We start from the raw sequence: 24,869 nt of genomic DNA on the forward strand, positions 1-24,869 counted from the left end.
CTCCATCACCCACCATTTTAGGGGAGCCCCTTCACTTCTATTTCTACCACTTTTCAATAATAATAATAAACTTATGGACATTGATTTAATTTGAAGGAGTGAAAAGAACTATTTTAGTTGGAAATAATTATGAATTATAAAGGTTTGTATTATTTAATGCTTGCTTTCCTTTTATACCTTAATGTACAGCTGTGTCGCCCCAACAACTGTAGTACTCTGCTGATATGCTTGCATTCCACTTTCCTAAAAACATCTTCTCCATATTAGCGATGTTTCGATGTACCCGTTCCCCGAGTTCTTCGGAAATTGCTCGGTGAACGTATCATTCGATTCCCCAGGTTGTAATTTAGAGTTTCTGTCTAGAGTATAAGTTTATGGAGGCACTGGGATTTGCAAAGATTCGTGTTGAGGAACAGGTCTTAGAGCTGAAGGAAATTGGGATAGTGATTTATATGCTTACTATTGCCCGACGGTGGAAGTTATACAAAAGTAACAGTCTGTAAGATGACACCGAGGTTCACGCCCAATCATGGGGACAGCAAATTTCATTGATTTACGGGTACCTTTGAGCCATTTGGTCAAACTAGTTAACAAGTCGTATAGTAAACTGATGGAGCTCAAGTCTTGTCCTGGTCGCCAACTTGGCAAGCAAAGTTAAAAGCAGGTATAAGAAGCAGAAAAATGTTTTCGTTGCGCTTGAAAAATGAATTCTCTGCAGATATAGCAGAAGCTATCGGGATGATTTTTATATTCGCGTGGCATAATTAAACAGTAGATCAATACCCGATATTCACGTCAAATTATCTCTACAACAACTTTAGATGTACTGATCAAAACAAGTGTCGTGCAGTGACTAACTTTCTTTAAATTTTTATCAATGATCTTATATAATTTATGTAATATATTATATAATTTATATTTTATTGTTTCCTCTTATATGTTGCCATAAACTTTGCTATAAATTTTATTACCTGTTTTCGGATGATTAATAGCTAGAAGTTACAATATGTAAAAAATAAGTGACAAATATGTAAAAATTACGTAGATGTTGCCCACAAACGGAGGGTGATGGGGAAAAAATTGAAATCATATTTGGATTCGGGGGGTTATTTTACATAGAAATAATAAAGAATGATATATGGAATGAATGAATTATTTTACTGCAGACCAGTGATATTACATATCATCAAAGTATTGAATGCTGGAGTAACTAGCAATTGAAAAATATGAAAGCAAAACATTGAGGTATTTGACTGATTTAGCCGTTCAAAAACCAGTTTCATAAAACTATTTATAGGAAACAAAAAACTAGCCCTATACCTTAGAGATTTCACTAAATAGTGCATCAAGGTAAATCGACTAAAAAAATCTGAAACCAATAAAATCGGTACGGGCTTTTCTTTACAATAGCATATTATTGCCGTGTTGTATGATCAAGTTATAGTGATTTTTTTGTTAATAGTTTTAAAACAGCACAACCTTTAAAAGTTATGCCAGTGCAGTCAAAATATCGTAAATGCATAGTTTTATGATCAAACCTTACACATTTGAAACAACTTAAAACTGTGTTTTCCATCAGTAACACAATATTGATTCCCATGCTGATTTTCAACGGTTTTGCTTAGAAAATAAAACCAAACTATTTTTTCGCAAAGTTCTCTATTCGTTCTTTTAAGTAAATTATTAGTTAAGTAACATATATAAAAGAGCTGTTAACATATACATATTTGAATAAAGATTAATTTCTGCTGCTGCATTTTGAGCATATGGTCCAATTTTACTAGCGTATGCTATAACATATGCTATGTAAGTTTGTTCATGCACAGAATTGATTAGATGCGCCATAGGACCTGCAACAACAAATTACTCGTCAACAAAAGTGCTAATCCAAGTATACGGTCAGCTTTAAGAATGTTTAAAAAAAAATAATTTTCTATGGACAGTACATAATACACTTTTTTTATGTAAAAAGTAAGTACAAGAGGTTAAACTCTATTACACTCGAGTAATTCGAGTGGTGCCTGCCGTGTGGAGATATGCGTAGATGTTGATCTTGAACTTCAGGTTTTAGAACACAAAGACAGGCTTATACTCCTACAAAAGAAATAATCCCGATAAATTAACGTTCTGGGCATCTGCAGGCGAACATAGTGCTTATGAGCAACGTCTGCCTGTCTAGTAGCTCTTGCAAACATTGCTCTAGGTAGAATTGTTGGGCTACTCGGATGAGCATTTGCCGTGGTAGTGTCGGCGACAATTCTTCTATACTCTAAGCTGTCCAAGTTTATGGTCTATAAGTCAAATTTCTCCTTTCTATATTGAGTTGAGCATTTTCATGCCTGGGAGTCGAACTTTAAATATGCGAGTAATAAGCCAAAGATGGACGAATCTGGGCCTTGTGGAGGTTTAGATGTTGTTGCAAAATATATAGCTTTTTGGTCTTAACAAGGGTTTCAAGTGTTTGTGGAGCTGCCTCAACTAATTCGGCCACGTGACTCTGCCAGGACATATTACTCCCAACCTCGACAACCAAAAAGTGAATTTGCGGTGATGGTGATATTTTCTGTCCAGACAGGTCCAAATCCTTACCGTAATTGACCAATATCTCTATTACTCTCAAATCACTCTATGGCGTGCATCCATTTTTATAGTGCCTATTATTTTTAATTAACTAGTGAAAATTAAAGGATGTTAACATTTCTTCAGTTAGTGTGCAAATATGTTACAAAATTATAAGCCCTTCTCAAATGATGAATATTTGAATCAATGATATGATTCTAAGTAACTGACTGTGCTCTTCCTAAATAAAATAATCAATTTGTTAACAAACTTTTTAGCGATAGGTACCTCTAGCAAAAACCAATACATCAGCTCCACTATGCGTTACCTCATCTGTATATACCAAAGCTTGTTGGGAATATTCCCAATCTGCTGTGTTATTTTTGGAAGGATTTTCCCTAGTTATGGTTCCGTTGTCTACCATAAACTGATAATTATTAGGACCTCCCGTTCCATAAACCAAAGAAGTAAACGGTAAATCATCCATCTCAGATTTTGTAAACGCTAGAAACAAAAGGAAAAAATTGGAAAAAATGTGGTTTAATAATTTATTTTACCTACAAAGAACACCTTGAGTCCTGTTAGGATAACCAGTAAGCAACATCGAATGAGAATGATCGCTTGTTAAAATAATTAAAGTTTCCATAGGGTCAGTCAATTCCAAAGCTTTTTCGACCGCATCACTTAAGCCAATAACTTCTCCTAAAGCTTTCCGTGCATGGCCGCGATGATGAGCTTGGTCAATCATGCCCCCTTCTACCTGTAAGTTAAAGAATATGAAGGGTTATAATATAAAACAATAATTATCTATATTATAGAGGTTGCATTCTACTTAAAAAAATTAAAGAAAAGAATATTATTTCCGAAAAAAATTATCTACTAGTTTTCATCTTTCTGATTGTTGTATTAGTCAAAGATCTCAAACTGGTGATATTAAATTAACTTCAAGGCACTATCGATAAATTCAGGCAATGTAACAAATCGTTCTGTATTTCTTTGGAGGCTCCTTCGACAATTAAAGAATTTTTCAGATGCTCATTTAGATGAAAAATGAATAGACCAAGAATTAATGTGATAATCCAAGGATTATCGCATCCATCATGCGACGGAAAGTTAATTTCAAATGCCCCACAAAATTGAATAGAGTTAATAATTTTTGACAATATATACTTACTTTTCGACACATTTACATTATACATCTGTATAATTAGTCTTCTAAGCTTTATTACCATCAGAAAGTAAACAGAGAAAACACAATGTATTTTTTTGGTAAATTTTCAGCTTTTCTGCCAACTTATACCACGTTTTTCTATGATAATATTGAAAATGGCCTACGTTTCGTTTTTAATTTTATATATTCAGTTCAAATGGTTTCAAAGAACTAGATAGTTCAGGTTATCGCGTAAAAAAAGCGTTGTGCTGGATTGAATTCAGCGAATTCCTCCAATTAAATAACGCCACTGGATTATACTGCCGTAATTATGATTTAGGTTATAGAAAACGTTTGCAGAGCAAGTCCCAGATGACTAATAATACTACAACAGTGTAAATCGGAAAATAAATGGATTATTCGACTGGTGACTGTACTGAACGTTGAATAGGAAACAAACTGAGATCAATTCATAATCAAGAGGTTGGTGAATATCAAGGAGGCTTTAGGGTGGGGCGGAACAAAGTGGACCAGATTTTCACTTTAAAAACAATACAGAGTAATAATCAAGACATCTAGAAATCTAGCACTTTCTATAGTGTTCATAGATTATAAACAAGTTTACGATATAATACAGACTAAAATACGCAAAATCAAACGCAATTTGCAAACGCACAGTGATCTTAAATGCCGACAACGTGGCCAAAAGTAGAGAAAATTGAGATAATTTATTGAAATTCAGTATACGGGCTGCTGTTTTAAAGGTCGCTGATTACGAATCCGTCAACAGTTTTGCAAGAAACAATATAGTGACTTCAAACATCGGCCAGAAATGTTGAAAAAAATCATTATTATCTAATGAAATTTGGTATAGGGGCGTTTTGTAGGAGGTCGCGGATTACGAATTTTTGGCGGTTTGCAAATGGCGAAACGTAGATAATTGCATATGTCATAAAGTTGATATTGTATACAGGATTGAAATATTATAAGCAGTCATCATTTAAGATGAAATACATTTTTATTTTAAATAAATAGGTTTTTAAATAATCTTTATCGGAATCGCTACATTACCGTTTGTTTAATAATACATCGAGGAATAATTGTCTCTTCAAAACTGGATTTACTTTTTTATAAACTTCCACCAAAGCTCGATAACGAGAATTACCACTAAATTCATTGTTCATTATATTTGTTCTTATAAATTTTGTACCACATATCCCATTTGCACTTACTTTCCCGAGTCAGGTGAAGACTTCCATATTCTAGATATACTACAACAACTATCTCATGTCATGAATAATTTTTAAGTTATCGCTTGTCAGAAATGCAGATAAAAACACTCAGGGTCAATAGCAATAAGAATTTCACTCCTGTAAAAAAAATCCGAACTAATAAGTGTTTTTCGTCAATAAAAAAGGAGATAAAGATCAAGCATCGAACTATCACCCAATTGTACTTAATACCACGTTATCCAAGATCATTGGAAGATTGGTTAAAAAAGGCTTTTACCATTTATATTTAAATATAAAATACTTACTAACCCACAATGTACAAAAGATGCTACATTCTGCCTCCTAAATAATGTTTACTTTATTCTAAGCAACCACCACTTCATTGCAACAACTTTTTTTATGATTTTTCTAAAGCTTTCGATTGTGTTAAGCACAATATTTTAATCAACAAATTGCAGTACTACGGTTTAAGGGAAACACCTCTCGCATGGTTCAAGTTATACCTTACCAACAAATGTCGGCTTGTGAAGTTTGATACAACATGTCTTCTTGCAAGCTAATAGAAAAAGGAGTGCCTTAAGGCCATATTTTGAGTCTTTTTGCAGGCGATACTAGTTTCTCTTGAGCATGATGATAGACCCATCATGATCCTACCAAAGATATCCATGGAAAAGTTAATCAGACAACTTGCTGAATCTTTAAACGCCACTGGACAAACTGTAAGGCTTAAACTCCTTATGTAGGTGTGCTGATCTTTCAAGTGATCTGCATTTTCATTCTCTTCCATGTAACAAAGTTGTTCTGGATCGTTCGTGTTGCCGGTAGCAGGGAGATGGCTTTGTAAATGACGGTGGTTGGTTAGAACACAAATCACCAGTCGTATTTGACGCCAGTTTGAGCCGAGCAGTTGATTGATAAAACTCAAATTCCAAATAATTCAAATAATTTATTATTCACTTCCATAATAATTCGATATCAAGTAGTTTTCCTTCTTTGTTCTATCTATGTGAGATTGAAAAAGCCAGACCAAATAAATCGTTTGAGTGGTTATAGAAAGGTCTGCTCAAACTTCATACCGGAACAATAGTCATCGATCCTTTAAAAACTGAATAATCTTATGTAATCTAAGATTACATAATTATGAAATTACTTTGTACATATTTGTAATAAACTCACCATTAGAATGAATCCATTCTGATTTTTACGTAGGAGCTGGATTGCTTTCTCTGTCATATTGGATAAAGATGGCATTCCTCTAGGTCCTTTGTCTCTTTCGTAATCATATTTCAAATGACCATTCGCAAAAATTCCTAAAATATAATTATTTATAAATTTCACATGCAAACAAGCATACAAAATGTTTGTCAAAAGTGGTGTTTAATTAAGTGTAATTTGTGCCTTTTGCAGTTTTTATTGGCTATAATGGCTACATAAGGAAAAGTTGTTACGTTTGCAAACATCAAAACAAGAGACTTTGCATTTCCTAAAAAATATGTCGGCATCGAGGGGATGTTTAGAAGGATAGTAGCTGCAGCTAGATTTCACTCTCTAAATTGTAGTAATCGGTTGTCTTATGAATTAATTTCGGTTGCGGAAAACAACAAAATCTGATTTAGTATGAAAATTTGAATCACATGGAACCGTTGCTTCTCCTCAAGTTACAAATTCATTAATTATAGATGGCATAGTACTCATTCAAACAAAAAGCGTTCTCCACTTTTAATGAACTTGCACGTATTTTTCAAGAGTAGATTCTTTCACTAGGTCGAAAGTACGGAGCATTAAGGATAACGGTGGTTTTTCATATATATGATTAAACGGTGACGGTGAAACGATGTCGCAGATGCTTATGTGTATGAAGTTTTGGAGAAAGAGGAATGTTTTGTATTTTTTTATCAGAAAATCAACGATCTCTATTAAAATTTGTAAATAGTTATCTTTTCGAGAATTCAGCTGATGAAGTACGAATAGAAGAAACTCTAATCATCGCTAAGGATTTTGAAAATTTCAAGTTAAGTTTTTCCGTTAACAAGAATGATATGAATGAATTGAGAGATTTAAAATCAAATTTTCATGAGACTAATGCGCGGCTGAAACTTTATGTTTTATATGAGTATTAGGTACAACACCAAAGCAAAATTATAGAGAAATCTGTAAATACAGATCTACTCATTAGTATTATTCTAATGCGATTCCATTTATTTTTTCTAGCTTAATGTTTTTTATTCGTCTTTCAGATGTAAAACCGCTTGTCTTCATGCATTGTTTCGTCACCTATTTATAGAGTTTATGTTTCTCATATTTATTATAAGTAATATAATGAACTAAAATTAAGAAATAATGTTTTAATAAAAAACTATTTTAAATTGATTTAGTTCAATACTAAAGATTTCGGCTTTAGGGTGATTCCGTTCTAACTGTGATATTCAATGTCCTGTATTGTTTTTTTTGTACTAGTCATTAATTAATAATCAATTAATAAAAATTTTGTGTTAATTGAATAATTCTTAAGATATTTAAACATTATTTTTATACAATATAACTTGCCACTTAAAGAAAACTTATACTACATCACTTGAATGTCAGTACCGTGTCATGTCCATTCCTAGAATTTACCGATAAATTATTAATTTTTTTTGTCGTAACAAATGATTTAAACTAATTACCTTATAAATTCTAATGTTTATGATCAAACTGAGGAAAATTGATGCACTTGTTGTTTAATATCTTAAGTTACCATGTCAGTACCGTGTCATGTCCATTCCTAGAATTTACCGATAAATTATTAATTTTTTTTGTCGTAACAAATGATTTAAACTAATTACCTTATAAATTCTAATGTTTATGATCAAACTGAGGAAAATTGATGCACTTGTTGTTTAATATCTTAAGTTACCATGTCAGTACCGTGGATAAATGAGTCAGTACCGTGGAACTCAAAATCCGACATTTGTGTCTTGCTCGTGATACTTTGAAGTTGTAGTAAATTCCTCTTAGAGTTTTATTTTTACAGTAAAATAGATGAATAATATGCATAAAAAAGTTAGAAAAGTTAAATTTTAAAATCTTGAAATTTTGAATACAAAAAATCACAGTTAGAACGGAATCACCCTTTAGTTGCTTTGTATGGGAGCGGTATACTTGTTATGTACTTGTATAGCCGCTCTGAGGGGGATCCCTTCTGACGCGCATTTTAAAATGCTTTTTTGAAAAATCATATTCCTTTTACCGTGAAAGTTGACGATTTTATTTTTTTAAAACACTTGTACGTCTAAACATTTGCAATTTTTCACATAGCTAGCCACAGGGTGAAGTTTTCGATGCTCGATTTTAATAATTCCACATTCCTAATTTTTTTCGGCAAAACCTGAAGGTTTTTCTCAAAATTTCTGATCTACTATTACATGCCCTCTCACTTTAAGTATAAGTGTACCAAAAATAAAAATTGTAACTTAAGAACTTAAAATAATACAACAATTTATTTTAAGAAAAATGGGAAACAGGAATTTGTTCGGAAATTTCCATACATCTTTTCTAAACTGACGAAATTCCTGTAAAATGTAAGTCTCACAGATATCCTTATATTCGCAAACAAGAAATAAATAATCGAATAAATGAAATGATATAAAGGTATAATTCAACCCTCAAACTCACCGTGGTCATTCCCTATTTTGATAGTCAAAAAGAAAGTGGACAAATCAGGAAAACAAAAATAACGTTTGATTAACGAAAAAACTAATTGGAATCGATATTCGATACCAAAATTCGATTCTTGTTAAACTTGATCAAATTACTTTTCAACTATTGACCTTTCAACTCGAACTCAGATACTGTAACTGAGCATAAATCCGCGAAAATCTTATTTATTCCATACCACTTACTGAAAGATTATTAAACACGTACAAAAGCCAAATATTCATAACAATTGGAAACATTGAATCAATCTAATGTAAAACTAGAAAAATTTTCTACAATATAATAGATTTATGTTACACTATGTTCAAACATTTCTTCCATACAAATAATAAGGTTTTTAAGATTGTACATATATTTCTACAAACAAAAAGTACCCTATTTATTTTGAACACCCCGATTTACTTAGAATTTTGACTACTATGCGATCATATTTCAAAGTAATACCGTGTCAGCATAAGTAGACAAACTTAAATTTTATCATAAAATGAAAATTTGCCAACGCAGTATAAACGAAATGAGAATATCTCTTCTTACTAAACGATGTTATTGGCCAAGAGTACGCGATTGACTGTTAAAGCTGCCAAAAACAACACAAATACGATCGAAATCTACCTGTAATAAAATTCACTCGCACACCAACATGTTGATGTCTGTTCCAAGGCTTGGCTAACGTCCAGGAAAGCTGCTGAGAGGTAGGATTTACTTTCGAATTTTTCGAATACTTTTGAAGGAACTGGTAGCAAGCTAATTGGGTGTAACGATTTCAATTCTTCTGGTTTTTCCCGGGTTTCAGTATTAAGATAATATGCCAAACTTTCCACTGGCAAGGAAACTCACTCTACTACTCACATAACTGCGTTATATAATAGTTGCAGTAGTTTGAAACCTGTAACTAAAAATTCTTGTAATACTTTGCCTGTTATGAGATCATACCCAACGGCTTTTTTGGATTTATGTGCTCTATGATTGTATTTTTCACTTCTGAAAGTGTAAATAGTTATGTATATAATGATAGTTTGTATATATTTGTTTGTGTACTTGAGGGGACCCTCCTCGTCGTTGGGTTCAAATACTTTAACCAAGTGGTCGGCAAAACCAGTAGTTTTTTCTCGGTTGTTCCTGGCCCATTTTCCTTGTAGATCTTTCACGGGAGAACAGTACTGTTGCGGTTGTTTTAACTTTGTTGTCTTTCAAAGGGAGTAATCGGTGTCTTTGGTGGAAGTAAGTGAACCTAGATATTCTTGGATACCTTTGTTTTTAATATCTCATAACAGCATTGACAGATCCTTTGTAGATTTATTAAACTTAGCTGTATCCCTTGCAACTCTCGAGTTCTGCCATCTTTTGCGTAGTTTCAATTATTATTTCTTTAATTACGATAGGAGTATTATTTGCATTTTTTGTACAATCTTTATGTGGAGTTGTTGCCCAGGCTGCTCTCTATATGGCTATTGTAAATTGACTTACAGCTAGCTCCATCTTATGGAGGGGTTTTAGTGAGGTTTTCAGTCTGATGTTTGTATCTAAATCGACTCTAAAGTTTTTCCAGTTTGTTCCACAGTTGTATAAACTAGGTTATTTTACGTCTTCAATAACTGTAGAGAACAGCGAAGCTATGATAAGCGAATGGTCTGAGGTGAGATTTAAGGAGGATTTCACTTGTAGTGAACTTATTTTGATACATTATTGAAATGTAGAACCTATCATACAGTAATTGCTTGACATTAACAAACATTTTTTCATTTTAAAAAATAACTTAAGGAATGCAATGAAATCTCAGATTATTCCTTATTTCAAGACATGTTATAGAATAAAATTACTCATTACAATCACATATACCAAACTTGATCATTTGCAACCTCATATACGCAATAAAAGTTTCTATGATGGGGTCGGTAAACTACAAAAATGGTTGTTTCGTACACTTGACGCCAACGACGGTTATAGATATGATAACGCAATAAAAATTCTAAAAACAAACAAAAAACAAAGAAAATATGATTACGGAAATAAATTACAAGTTCACTTTCTAAGAATCTAATAAAGAAATTACAATGTAATTTAATATAATGTAAAGATGTAATTCACATCTTAATAAAAACTCAACAAAAACTTCAAATCAGCGTGTGAAAATCAATAATCGAATCTCACGAATATTTAACATTTTAAGCAATTATCTCACAAATAAATACACTTCATCCTTCTATTATTCATAGTCAAAGTTACTAAAAATGCTATAATATTTAGAAACATTTTAACATACTACCACTTGTCATAGTGATTTTAAATATTTTTTATAAGTTAGTTGAGTCTAGTGTAAGTGTGAATAAATTAAGTACGTAAAAGACAGTGTATATGAATTCTATCGATAGAAACATTACATTGGTGTCAGGTATGGGGTATTGTAAATAACTAGTGACATAAACATGGCTAAGAGGTGATGATACACTGGACACTTCAGCTGGCAGCAAGCTGTTTTATTTCTTGGACCTGAAGTCTGGATATTGACAAGTAGAGATGGCACCCGTAACATTTGAAAGATTTATATATAACGTTTCGAGAGGGGTAATCTTGGGAAACATACCTGGTTTCTTTGGATGACATCGCGATATTGGGAAAGACATTTGAGGTCCAATACGATCAAGGAAGAAAATTCGAGAGCCATCTACTCCAGGAAATCTGTGACCAGCTGGAAAAGAAGAAGATCAGGACGACCGTGTTAGATCCACAATCAGATGGAATAGTCGAGAGAGTGAACAGAGTAATTGGCAAATATCTGTCCAAAGTAGTTTCCAGCCACCAGAGAAATTAGGATCAGTATCTCTCCCTATTTGCAATGGCTTATCGATCTGCTATTAATAAAATAGGTGAAACACCTGTGAAAATTCGGTTTGGTCGTTATGATCTAGAATTTGACTGTTGACCTGGCGAAGTCCTAGCAGGAGAAGATTATGTGATCCAATTGAGAAGGAGAATTGGCAGCATACACGAATTGGTTCGCACAAATATAGATTGCCAGCGACCGAATGAAAAAACGATATGCCACTGAAGACATAGATGGCGGATAAAGTATGCATAACCTGTCGAGGAGAGGAGATTTTCTTAAAAATTACAATAAAAAAGGGAAGGCCTACACTTAATCAAGTATTCCTCCAAAATCGAGTAGCGCCGTTTGAAGAACAAGATATATAGGAAGGTGTGAACCAGTTGCGAGAAGAGCCTAATCCTGACTTTGAAGAATTTATGGGTGCGTACGGTAGGTGATAGGCTAGATATGGAGTTACTACATAACAACAACGAGATTTGTTGGTTCTGCCTGTAAACTATTCGCTCGCCTTCAACATCTTTGCCCGTATCAAGAGCGCACGAGTATTGGCAACCGTCTTCCATAAAAAGTTTGGTCAATTGGAAAAACTTGAGGAGCAAATCCTCTGGCAAGACACTAAGAGTCAAATACAATGGCGTAACAAAAGGATACATAGATGAATCCATACAAAGAAAAATAGAAGAATCACAAAATTGACATTGCATTAGAAAAATCAAATATCTGGGAAACGTCTGTTTGAAATCTTTAGTTCTAAATAATGAAATACCAAAGGGACTAAACTTCTGCAATAATACAAATTGTACAATAAATCTAACTATTAATATCAACGATTCCTAAATATACTAATTATGTTGTTGTTGCTTTGAAATAAGTATTATAAATAAATAATTGCTTTTTCTTATAATTAATTTCGATTATATTTCTTTATTTAGCAAATGGGAAAAAATCGGAGATCGGGAAAAAATTTCCGTGTGCTGATATGTAATTGCCATTTTTACTTTTTTATGAAAACAGGCTGTTCAGATAAGTATAATAAAAAAAATAAATCTAATACCTAAAGTGTATTCTTTGCTCAGATCCAAATTATTTAGTTCTTCATTATTATTCAAAACTTGATAGGAATAGTTTTGTGACTGTTTATGATCTATCCACTTTCCTATTAAATCTCTGCCATCTTTGCTATAACAAGACCACGTATCAATGGGATCTGCTATTGTATCTTGTACAGACGATTGAAGACACTGTCTACCACCTCCCATTATTACCTAAAATACGTATTTATATTATAAAATAGAATGAGTTTGAGAACATTTTTAAAATTATAGATATGGCAGTCACTTAAATATATCTACTCGTATGATACTATACAAATTTTTCGAATAAAATAGTTGCTGTCTTTAAGAGCATAGCTCTTATTATCAAAGACTCTTTTTACAAATTTGAAAATTTTATTCAAGTAGCGGGAATCTACCCTAGCCCTTTCTAATCCAATATAATATGCATTTAACTTTTTTCAAATTTGTATTTTTACATAGGAACTCCAAAATATTTCTACAAAATCCTTGGGGCCGAATATACTGTTGTAGATTGTACCTGTTCATATATTTACTTCATGAGGATGCTGTGCATATTAATTGTATGTTTTTTGACACCAGAAATGAGAATTGTGCCTGTTCACTACTAAATTTATTCGTAAGAGATATATTCAGTGAGAACAGTTTTCTCGACAGTACTCCTCTGTGATCGGAATGAGTTTATACACGGTACATCTCAGTTACCAAATTTATTTATAAACTAGCTATTCACTAATACTTACACTTTTAACTATTCACTAATATTCATATTATGTACACACTTAACTTTAATTTATTTGAATACACCATTTAGTCCACTTTTATATTCACTTGTCACTGTCCCAATGTATTCACCATGTCATCAAATTGTTGACTGACTTACAGTTGCTAGAATCTCGCTTTATTACATTCTGAAACCGTGCCCACAAATAATATTATGCGGGTATATTTTGTGACAATTATGAGGAGTCAAAAAATGTTAAAATCCGTTCAGTTAACCCGGAGTAATTTATGTTTAAATTTATGTACTTTTATATTCCTTAATTAAAACTGCATGTTTCGATTTAAAATTTTTCAATGATAGCTAGATTTAAAAAAATAAATAAATAGCACCCTCTAGCGTATACGTTACTCATTAGGTTGTTTCGAAATTATAACTCTTACATTAGTAGAAAGGAGCTCTCTTCAAAAAGACTAAGTTTTCATAGATAAGAACTGGACTTACAGGCGTTTTTTCATAATATCTTTTCCACAACCAAATTTTCATGTAATATTGAATGTATGAGAGTGGAACTAATGACCAAGTATGTCTTAATCTCACGGTATGTCACATGAAGATCTTGCAATATCAATTTACGCATAGCATTGATATTTTGTATTGAAGTGCGACTTCGATTGAATTCGAAATAGCAGCGGCCCACGGAGACTCAAGATTGTGCTTCATCACCAAAAGTCGAAGCGGGTTTTTGGTTCTTGATTTTTTGATCAAGATTGTTGTTTCAATTATGTGTAAACTCAAATAGTATAAAAACACGTTCTGAGTACTTTCAACATCAAAAATATCACACTTCGGCAATTTCGGATTTGACATATTCATTTCAGTGTTGCCATATTTCAAAACTTAAGTAGCAAACAATGAGAGAAATGTTTTGTTAATTTTCTGTTATTTGTTATACTATGATTTGTATACTAAACAAACATGTACCTTAAACAAATAAAAAACTTTCTTACCTGTATATTCTTTCCAGGAGAATCTTCTACAAGTTGTCTGGCAATATCTTTACATTTTGCACTAGAAGCAGGTATTCTACTTTCACATTCCCAGTTCCTATTGGGAGTATGTGCGTATAATGCACTTGGCGTTGCATGTGTTACTCTCGTAGTGGTTACAAAACCTGTATGAGTAATAAAAAAAAATAAATCAGTAGTTTCAAGGTAATCTTTGCATGGACTATAATAGTTGAAATGAGTAGCAACATATTTATTGGGTACTCATTGTCAAATGCAATTGTTTCAATCGTCGAATCTTAAAATAATAAGCTTTGAATTTGTTGGATAGCATATCAATATATTAAATAATAATACTTCAGAAAAACCAACACCAACGTCTTTGAAACCGACGGTAAACAGTTTATTATAAGTTATTTCCAAATGTTAAATCCAACTGTTCTTGTTAAGAAGTACCATTAAAGACGGTTTATGTTTGTTACCGAGTTGTTACCTAATTTTGAGATATGGCAACACTGATATGAATATGTCAAATCTGACATTGCCATCATAAACTGATATTGCAATATCATCATGTAACATACTGTGAGATTGAAGCATACTTGGGCATTAGTTCTACTCGCATACATTTAATATTGCAGACATTTGGCTGTTGATATCAACGGAGAATATTTTGGAAAACAATAAAGCCATATCCAATTATAATATTATAAATATTTGTTTTTTTTGTATATCTCAAAACTTAAGGAGCAACCCTCGTAATATTAATAAAAGTTTCACTTGCTTAACAAATTCAATATCTTGACTTGATATAATACATAATATGAATCAAAATGAATGAGCAAACTCGATAAAAACGCTAGTTATCTTTTTGTCTCTAACAGAATACAAATACCTCTTTGTAGTTAACGAGTGCTTCGTAATATTTGCAGTTGTGATTCTGCGTTAGTAAAGGAAAGTTCATGGGATGACCAAAAGTTGAAAGTGGGTCACATATACTTCAAAGTAGATAGCTATTAATTGAATTCTTGTAAGGGGTATTTCGATAGTTTCGATGTGCCAAAATTCAGTGTATATAATAAAATCTTTACGCGATGGAATAAGTGCCACGAAACTCCTCTTACATTCATGTCTTTGTGCCATATCTCAGCTTATGAACTTTTGGACTAATTCTTCTTATTGATGTCCTACACGTTACGATTCTTGTGAAGGTGAACGAAGTGATTGATTGGTTGAAAATCACTATATCCAACTGCTGCATTGGCTCAATTGCTCAATCACAGGACTGTTTTTCCATGGCCTTCACAGTCCACAGATTTCCACTCTGGGAGGTTTGTATGGGATTGTATGGATATACCAAACTAGCTGACTTTCACAAATTGGGAAACAGTATTGAATCAGTAATTACTCGAGAGAGGATGATGAATATCTATTAAGTTCTGCTTTATTTACGCTGCCAGTATAGTATAGTGTGTTTCTCTCGCGTCGTCCTGAATATATATCATTATCTAAAGTGGGTCCTTATATTTTGTAACATTACATTCTAATCGTTTGGTACATACTATTAGTTTTTAGTAAAAATAAAAAAAAATGTTGGCTCTAAGAAGTGAGTACTTCTGAAACCAAAGATGAATGGATCTTCAAGAAATATATTTATATTTTGTATTAATAAATAATTGTTTATACCTGTAGATTTTCCAGCTTCTTGTCCCCAGTCGATTATACTCTTCAAATTGGATTCTGGTTTTAATGATGCTTCACAATCATCAACATCTACAGACGCATCTACACCGGAAGTTTTGTGATTCGCTTTCACTCCACAAAAAAGCGCTGTTGCAGTACTACAGGAATCTGGTACTAGTTTATTTGCAGAATAGACCTGCGAATATTCAAAGGAAAATGATCAAGGATCCAATGGACGTTTCGACTTTTCTTTAAGTTTTCTTCAAATATATCATATTTTGATAAATACTTAAAGAAAAGTCGAATTGTCAATTTTCTCTATCTTTCAAAGATTACAGATAGCAAAAAAACTGTAACCTAACTGAAGGAGTTACGAAACATCGTAGAATCTTAAATCAAGGTAATGTCGGTGAAGAATGTTTGCAATCAACTAGTAAAAAATCAAGATATTATACGATGGTTGATGAAAATCAAGTTTTGGAAAACGAAAACTTCAATTACGATGATCAACCTTCTATTGATGAATCTATAACCAACGATTTATCATGTAATATAGAAAAAACTGCTAATATTTTTACCGACGATGAAACAGATGACGTTCTTCCTGAAGAGCAAGTCCAAAGTCATTCTAGAAATGAAGCAGTGGACGAAGTTATTAATAATGTAAATTATGACTCTGCCAAAGTTAATTTAGTTAAAAGAAATGAACCTCAAGAAATAAATGAAGTCGAAGATCTTTGTAAATGGGCATTGCTACTTGCCTCTTTCTCATGCACGTCTTGAATCATTGAAAATTCTCAAAAGACGAAAACTTCCAGAGCTGCCTAAATGTGCAAAAACTTTTTTAGCTACCACATATACTAATTATAACATTGATAAATTTGATGATACAGACGATAGTGAGTTTGTTTATTTCATTGTTACCTCTCATTCGCAAAAAACTATTAATTGTGATATACATGGAAATGAGTTGCTAGTGAATATTAATGATATACTCTTATTTAAATAAATCTCTAAGGAGTTTTTGCCAATTTTAAGCAAAATTTATCACCAATCTAATGCATACAAGCCGTTCCCCGTTGCTGTTTATTGTGAGTCCCATAAACCAAAAAGTGTGAATGAACATTATATGAAAAAATTCATGACAGAAATAAACCAACTCCAAAAGGATGGAATACTTGTCAATAATCGGAAATTTCAAATTTATTACAAAGCTTTCATTTGTGATAGTCCAGTCTATAAAAAGCCAAGGAGGGTATTGGGCTTCTGAAAGATGTATAAAAGGTAAACGTGAATAAAATCGAATGATTCATTCAACAGCTGCAAGAAAGTGTATCTCTAGAACTGATGAATCATTTAGACAACAAAGCATTCCACAGCATCACACCGGACGAACTCCTATTTGTAACATAAATCCACCGATTGATGTTATACACGCAATTGTACTAGATTCTATGCATTTAGTTTACCATGGAGTGGTAAAAAAAATTATTATTGAATTGGTTAACGAACCACCAGAACGCTAACACATATTCATAAATTTAAGGCGACTGAATTTCAGTTTTTATTACTATATGCTGGACTTTACAAATTATTTTGTAAATTCTAATAAAACTATAAATAATTTGATTGACTACTGCTATAGATTTGAGATATAAGGACTAGGAAAAAATTAATTTTTCTTATTAAAACAAAGTTCTACTTTCATTTTATTCTTATTTTGATATTCATGATAAAGATGATCTATTGATCAAAATAAATACGCAAATTATCAGTGTCAATATCATATTTTGATAAAGACTTACAGAAAAGTTGAAACGTCAAATTCTATCTTTCTTCCAAAAATTATTAAAAAAACTAATTTTAAAACAGAAGAGATTTAAAATAAAGAACTTTTTCATTTCTTAGACCTTTTGATATATTAAAAATCTTCGTGTTCTTAATTTTAGGCTCTACTGTTTTCTTATTAATATCTGCTCAAAAAATTAATAACTATGCAGCTTGATTATTATGAAGATATGACAGCAGAATTATTTGAAAAGTGGTATTCAATAATTTTTGATAGATCGAAAAGTGTAAACGTCAATTTTTATCTATCTTTCAAACATTATTAAAAACCACTTTTCAAATAATTCTGCTGCATAGTTATTAATATTTTGAGCAGATATTAATAATTATTGTGTTTCCCATTCAAACAACAATCTACATCGTGACTGTCAAACCACGTTTCATCTAGATAAATTATGTGCCATCCGTTTATTTAGTGTTTTGTGTTTAAAACCACAATATGCTGACGCAATTTTTCTAAACTGGTATAATTGTATTCTGGATAATCTCCTACCTCTGGCTGTATTGTCGCAATCCTGTTCTCCTTATATAAAGTTTAAAATTGTCCTAAGTGTAAATAAAATCTTGAGTAGCTTTGTCAACTGATTCTACTCGATGATTGCATTATCAGATTTCTGGCGACTCTCCTTTATTAAACATTCGAATATATTTAAAGTAACTTGCTGTGTTTGTATATCTAAATCTTTATTATTAAATTCATACATGTCTTTATTCTCACTTCACTGTGCAATTTCATTGTCTTTATTTGCCCATAGTCTACAGAACGCACATATTTCTATTTATTTTCAGTGCTGTACGTATTTATAAAATATTGACTGGTGTGATGTCAAAGTGGCTGTCAAATGTATTACGTAGAATGCGTTTAAAAAGATAAGAGGGATAAAATAGAGATAAAAAAGTTTATAGAGTATTCTCAGATTCTTTTCATGAAATATCTGATTTGAAATTTTATGGACTTTATATTTTATCTGTTTGATTAAATTGATCTTATTGTTACGTGGGTGATATGAATGAGAATTGATATATAATTCTAATAAATTTGGTGTCAGGAAACGGTAATAATTGTTCAGCATTCTATCTTTCTATAGTGAATTGTATATGGGAATCAAAAGTATTGAAGTATATAAGTAAATTATCAATTTCATCAAATGGAAGAGATGAAATTACATCATCTAGATACTTTTCGAAAAGTATCATTGTCATTGTATGCCATATTTTCAAAACAAGAAGATATCTCGTTTCAAAGAGACTTATAAACATAGTTTAGTTAATAATGTGGCACAACGATTGAAAAAAACGATTGAGTTTGATTATTTGTACTAAAGTTAAGTAATCCAAAACAACCCTCTTCACAGCGGCACATCATCATCAATTACTTATTCATTATTATGAACTCTAACCTTGTTAAGTTGTAGTTGCTATAAATTAGTCTGTGTTTAGTCTGTCTGTGTCAGTTTTATAGATTCCACTTCAACTCGTTTAAAGTATCGTCTCCAATTATTTATTATTAATGTGACAATAATGAACCATAAATATATTTATCTAATTTTATAATTATTATGGTATAAGATAAGAGCTAATATATAAAGAAGTCTGTAAAACTAATACTTAGTTCATTCAATTTGATTTTTGTGTAGTACGCCATGCCAGTCAGATTAGTGTAACCATTTTTGACTTTAAATTCTTAGTTCATTTAATTTTATATTCGTCTAGTACGCTCGTCAGATTAGTGTAACTATTTGCAACTTTAAATTATTAAATCCTCAGTTTGCCAAATAAATTGTTTTTAAAAAGCTAGTTGGTGAATTGAGTTATTTAATTATATTGTAGCAGACAATAAAGATTAGCTGATAGCGTATTTGTGAAACTGATGTAATAAAGTGTTTCCTCTTATTTTAATTTGCTATAAAAAGTAACGCGAAACATTTTCACATTTTTGGATTTTGCAAATAATTTCAGACTCAACTTGTTTCGTAAATCCTATTATTAATGAACACTTTACCTCGTTATATAAATTATGATTCCACCTTTTTGATTTGTAATTGGCAAATAGTGAATTTTCTTGAAAAGTATTATATCTACCTTCAGTACGCCAATATTATCAAGTTTTTCCCATGCTAAGAATCCTTTTTCAGTTTTTCCATATATCCTCGAGCTGGTCATGGTTGTCATACCCATTCCGTCGGCAATAAATAAAATAACATTTTTTGCAACACCTACCACTGTTTTTGTGTTTAATGCTTCCATTAATGAATCGTGTCCATTTGTTCTCCAATAAGATTGATCTGGAATATATGTAAAAACTATGTAAAATAATAAACATTCACAAAAATAGAAAAATAGAATTATAAATCCAATACTTTTTGATCTTAATTCAGGTTTATGCATAAAAAATCATTTTATTGTGTATGTGTCATGGCCATGTCTACATTAGAGATAGACAGTGTATGAATAAAGTACATGCAGGAATTATCTCGCTGATGGGAACCATTTCATATCTGTTAACAATATATTAAGTTACACAATATGTCTTTTATCGTGTCGTCTCGGATTACCTAATTTCTATCTTATATTAATATGACTGTGAAAAATCATTATTTCCTTATTTCCTTGGAGTACCTTAAGGACTTACTAAGATTTAAAAATTTGGGAGCTGATTTAATAGAATAATATTAACAATTAACAGAAAATATATATGGAGCAACACTATTTCCTGTAAAACAATGAGTTACACAAAAAAGACGAATGACCATATATAGGAAATTGCCTATAACCGTTTATGACTAAATTATTCATGTCATTTTGAAAAGCAAATCAGTCAAGAGTAATTATGAATTGTAATAGGCTATTGATGCATTTAGAAACAACACTACTATGTGCAGGTATATCCCGACCGATTCTTTCCATTGTATCCAACATAAGTTGGCCAGTCTCCATTTTTTAGCACATCGCTCAATCCACTTTCCACCTAACATCGCGACTTACAATAAGGAAAGTACATTTATTGATAAGAGGATTGAAAATAGATTAATAAACCGTCATAGGTTTAAGAAATCTCTATGTGAAACCAATTTTTCTAAAATCAAATACAAGAAAAATGCCTTCTAATCGTGTTTAGACAATGATATTGGAAGGAATTTTTAACAAAGTGGGTTTTGAATTAGTTTATAAATTCAACAAACAATTGTTGAGTGATTCTAAGGACAAAATACCAAATTTGGAAAAGAGTGTTCTATATGAAATTACCTGTACTGATTATGACGGGAAGTACTGAATACACTGTCACAATTATACTGTCTGACGTGGGTTTTGATAACCAAGTTATCGCCTTCAGAGAGTGTTGGTGTAGTGGTTGTGTAAACAGTGCATTCAGTATAAATATCACTAACGGTTTCAAAAATTCCAACTTAGTAATAACAGGAAGTATATTGGGCAGACTAAGATATCCGTTGATATCGGGTTTAAATAGCACATAGCTCATTTAAAATATGGATGGGCTGAAAAATCGAGTAAATAATGAATTGTTATGAATTATTAATTAAGGTACGGTTTTACGTACTATAATCGCTCGGTATTGCATCCTCGTATTCCTATTTTTTTTTATCGGTACAACATTTTTTGATGCGAAAAAATTATTTCCATGATGTCCAAAAGCGTTCTCAAGATTTTCTACTTTAATATCAATTGATTTTTATCCGTACGGCTTTGAAAATTTGCACACTAAACATTTATTCGTTTGAATCTAATTAAGGAATACATTACTTTCTGTTCCCCCTTTTTTATCCGCATCTCCAAATACCCAAAAGAAACTGCGGTTACGTTCCAATAATATTTTATTTCAAAACATATGCTATAAGTAAATTTAAATAGTATTATAAAGATATATAAGCCGAGGTTTAAGACTCATGGAGTTGACAAAATTGATATTATATCACCCCGATCATAATCCCATTAACTTGGAAGTTGAAAACTTGTGCAAAGGATTTTTCGACCATTTATCACCATTAGCTGAAAACTATGCGATTGATCAATGTATGATTAATATTGGTGAGAATATTTCCGATGATAACGATTTGGTAGAAATTGAAGGTAAAAATAGTAAACTCAATGAAAGTAATTATGAAAATTCACAACATGCTGCAGTTCAGTATTGTCGAAAAGTTTTTTTAGGATTCAGCCCCAATACATAAATTATGTTAAACAGTAAAAAGAAGACCTTTTTTCTTTCCCCAAAAACTTTGTAATTTGACGTGGTTAGAAGGCTTAATTGCTTTTCATATTTTAAACCCTTCTTACCTACGAATATCAACTATTCTTCCGATCTTCTACATTTTATAAAATTGTAAATATATGTGAATCAGTTCCTTAATTAAAGACAAAATATATCAATACACTTTAACAAAATGGATAAGTTAATACAATTTAACTTTCAGTTCTTAATTTTAAAAAATTTATTTAAAGTATATCATTTTATTGAGTATGTTGAACTGTATTTATTTCGATGTTCAAATATTTCGTATTTCAACCCAACCTCGTTCATCTACGTCTATGTCTAATCTAATTTCACATGAAGGGTCAAGGTAAATGTTTAGTATGGTAGCCATAAAAAGAACCTCATTCATAAATACGCAATGAGAATTTTAATATAACTAAAATAATTATCGGTTGTATGATTAGTCACGTATAGCAAGAGTTATCTAACAAGAACTAAATAACGGTGATATTCAACACGTGTAAGTCTATCCAAATATAAACAACTAAGTTTTTATCTACTTTTGCACTTACCTTCATTTATACTAATCGACGTCACTGTATTAGAGATAAAAAATGTAGTGAACAGATACAACGCGACGTTTTGAAAACAGATCATTTTAAGTACTAAGTAGAGTGAACAAGCCTGGCATTAACTAATAATAGGAGTTAATCAGAAAAATATTTTATTAACGGTTATTTAACTTCGTTCGAAACCTTGGTTTTTAAATTTCGTTTGTGTAGACGGAGATTTTTTTTAATAAAAATATAAACAAATATATCATCTATCAGAATTACTTAACAACATATCTACAAAGTATTTGAACAATCTGCGCAAGACTGGAACGGGTCTGATTTCATTATGGAATTAACACCCAGGCAACAGAAACTACTGTAATAACTAATCTGGTTAGAGATGCGAGGGTACAAATATTCGCATAAAACTAAAAACTGTATGTTTGGAACACCGTTATAAATGAATGAATGTAACTCGAAGTTGCAAAAAAATTTTAAAGGCAAAGGTAACAAAAATTTTATCGAGTTTCTAGAAAATTCGAAATTAACATTCAACGTTCTAGTCAGATGTTAGACAACGGTGATTAAGTTTTGAAATTGTTTTTTTTTCGAAAAGATTCTTATGATCAATAGGACAATTTGAAGAGGAATATAATGATTTTAAAATTTCTATTATGCATACGGCACGGATTCTGTTTAATTTGAAACTATTGAATAATAAAAAATAATTGTATTGAGAATGATTGACGTGATATAAATCTTCAAAAACTGTTGGAAATTATTCTATCACATAATTCTGCTTCCTTTTCCTCTTGTTCTTCTAGCTGGGTACAAGTGAATTTCCTAAATAGCGATGCATTAAGCCAATTGCACTTATCTTCATTAGTATTATACAAATCATCTGTCGGTCAATCACATGGCAACTCAACCGGCTTTGAATCTTTAAATGGAAAACGCAGACTCAGTTCCTGAGAACAACGGAGAACTGATTGATTTGAACCTTTTTCAATGCTTCTCTATATAACGGCTACAGCTTCTTCAGTGCGCACTATTTGGAGTCACACGACATGTATAAACGTAGAATGAAAACGATCAATTGTTATTTGAATTAGGCGCCCTGAAAGACAATAAAATGAACGAGCTACATTATAGATTTGACAAACAGAACCAATATTACAACAATATGCTTTGATGTAATTAAATGTTAGTCTACCCACAGTGAAATGTATAAAACTTTTTAATATTTCATATAGCTCACCAAAGGGTGAGGTTTTGGATTCAATAATTTGATAATTCCATATTCCATTGTTTTCGGCAAAAATAAAAGATGTTCGAAAAATTTTCAATTGCGCTCTCACTTAAAGTACAAGTGTATCAAAAATCAGAATTTTAAAATAAAAACTTGAAATGAGACAGAGATTTATTTTAAGAGATAAGCAGTTTTTTTAATTCGAGCTCAATGACTTTTAAGGGCTATTTTCAAAGTTCGGTCGATCTGAAAAAAGTTGTAGTTGTAGTTGATACTCTAGAGCATCCTTCACAAGATAATGTGAGTTTTATTTATTTATAACTCAGATTCACTAAAACTCATAATTGGACATCAATGTTATGTGTCAGCGCAGTGAGTATTTGAGTTTTTCCAATCAAATTAGTTTCTAATAACTCTGCTTAGAAAAACAATGAGGGTAGCTGACTTTTGGTGAAAAATTATGTTTGATGAAGAATTTATATTGTTTCAGTTTGACAAAGCTTCATGAAATATATAACTAATTATCGGAGTTCTCCAGTGTTTATGTGTCAGCAGATAAAAAAAATTATGTAGGTTTTGATTGAAATAGGTTGAGAGTTATTTTATTTATGACTTCAAAATCTACCAGTACACAGCAATGAACCACAGGAACTAATGAAACAAGTTATTTAAAATTACACAGTACTGAACACCAACACTCACAATTACACTGTTTGACGCACATTTCAATAACCAAGCTATCGTCTTCAGAGACTGAAGGTAAACTAGTTAGTTAGTAACTTGGTTATCGAAACGAGCGTCAGACAGTGTAATTGTGAGTGTTGGTGTAATGGTGGTGTAAACAGTGTATTCAGTATGAATATCGCTAACGGTTCTAGAAATTCCAACTTAGTTAAAAATTACACAGTGTTCCTTCAAACATCCCGCTTTCAATTTGACAAGACAAATGGAAAACATTCTGAATTCCAGAGCAATATTTTTCAGTCATTCTATACTTACCCCAAGAATAGGGTACTTGCATGGTTTCAAACTAAATATTTTTGGATAGTTTATAAAA

At 31.6% G+C, this 24,869-nt stretch overlaps 1 protein-coding gene across 1 annotated transcript; it reads right to left on the bottom strand.

Annotated features, from left to right (window-relative positions):
* Positions 1-1,642: 1,642 nt before the first annotated feature.
* On the bottom strand, positions 1,643-22,892 carry LOC130901509 (alkaline phosphatase). The gene is made up of 9 exons (XM_057812952.1): positions 22,582-22,892; positions 19,879-20,081; positions 15,952-16,144; positions 14,269-14,432; positions 12,519-12,729; positions 6,118-6,251; positions 3,121-3,319; positions 2,848-3,063; positions 1,643-1,850 (listed from the first exon to the last, which is right to left on the bottom strand). Exons 1-9 carry the CDS (start codon positions 22,664-22,666, stop codon positions 1,684-1,686), a joined length of 1,572 nt encoding a protein of 523 aa, XP_057668935.1. The 5' UTR covers positions 22,667-22,892; the 3' UTR covers positions 1,643-1,683.
* Between the last annotated feature and the right edge of the window lie 1,977 nt (positions 22,893-24,869).

Source organism: Diorhabda carinulata, chromosome X (assembly GCF_026250575.1).
Source record: "Diorhabda carinulata isolate Delta chromosome X, icDioCari1.1, whole genome shotgun sequence".
Taxonomy (NCBI): domain Eukaryota; kingdom Metazoa; phylum Arthropoda; class Insecta; order Coleoptera; family Chrysomelidae; genus Diorhabda; species Diorhabda carinulata.

Coding starts and splice junctions, on each gene's coding strand:
- LOC130901509 (XM_057812952.1), bottom strand. CDS start 22,666: ATGATCTGTTTTCAAAACGTCGCGTTGTATCTGTTCACTACATTTTTT. Junction 6,252..12,518: donor GAGCAAAGAATACACTTTAG/GTATTAGATTTA, acceptor ATTATATTTTAG/GAATTTTTGCGAATGGTCAT. Junction 1,851..2,847: donor TGTATTGGTTTTTGCTAGAG/GTACCTATCGCT, acceptor TTGTTGTTGCAG/GTCCTATGGCGCATCTAATC.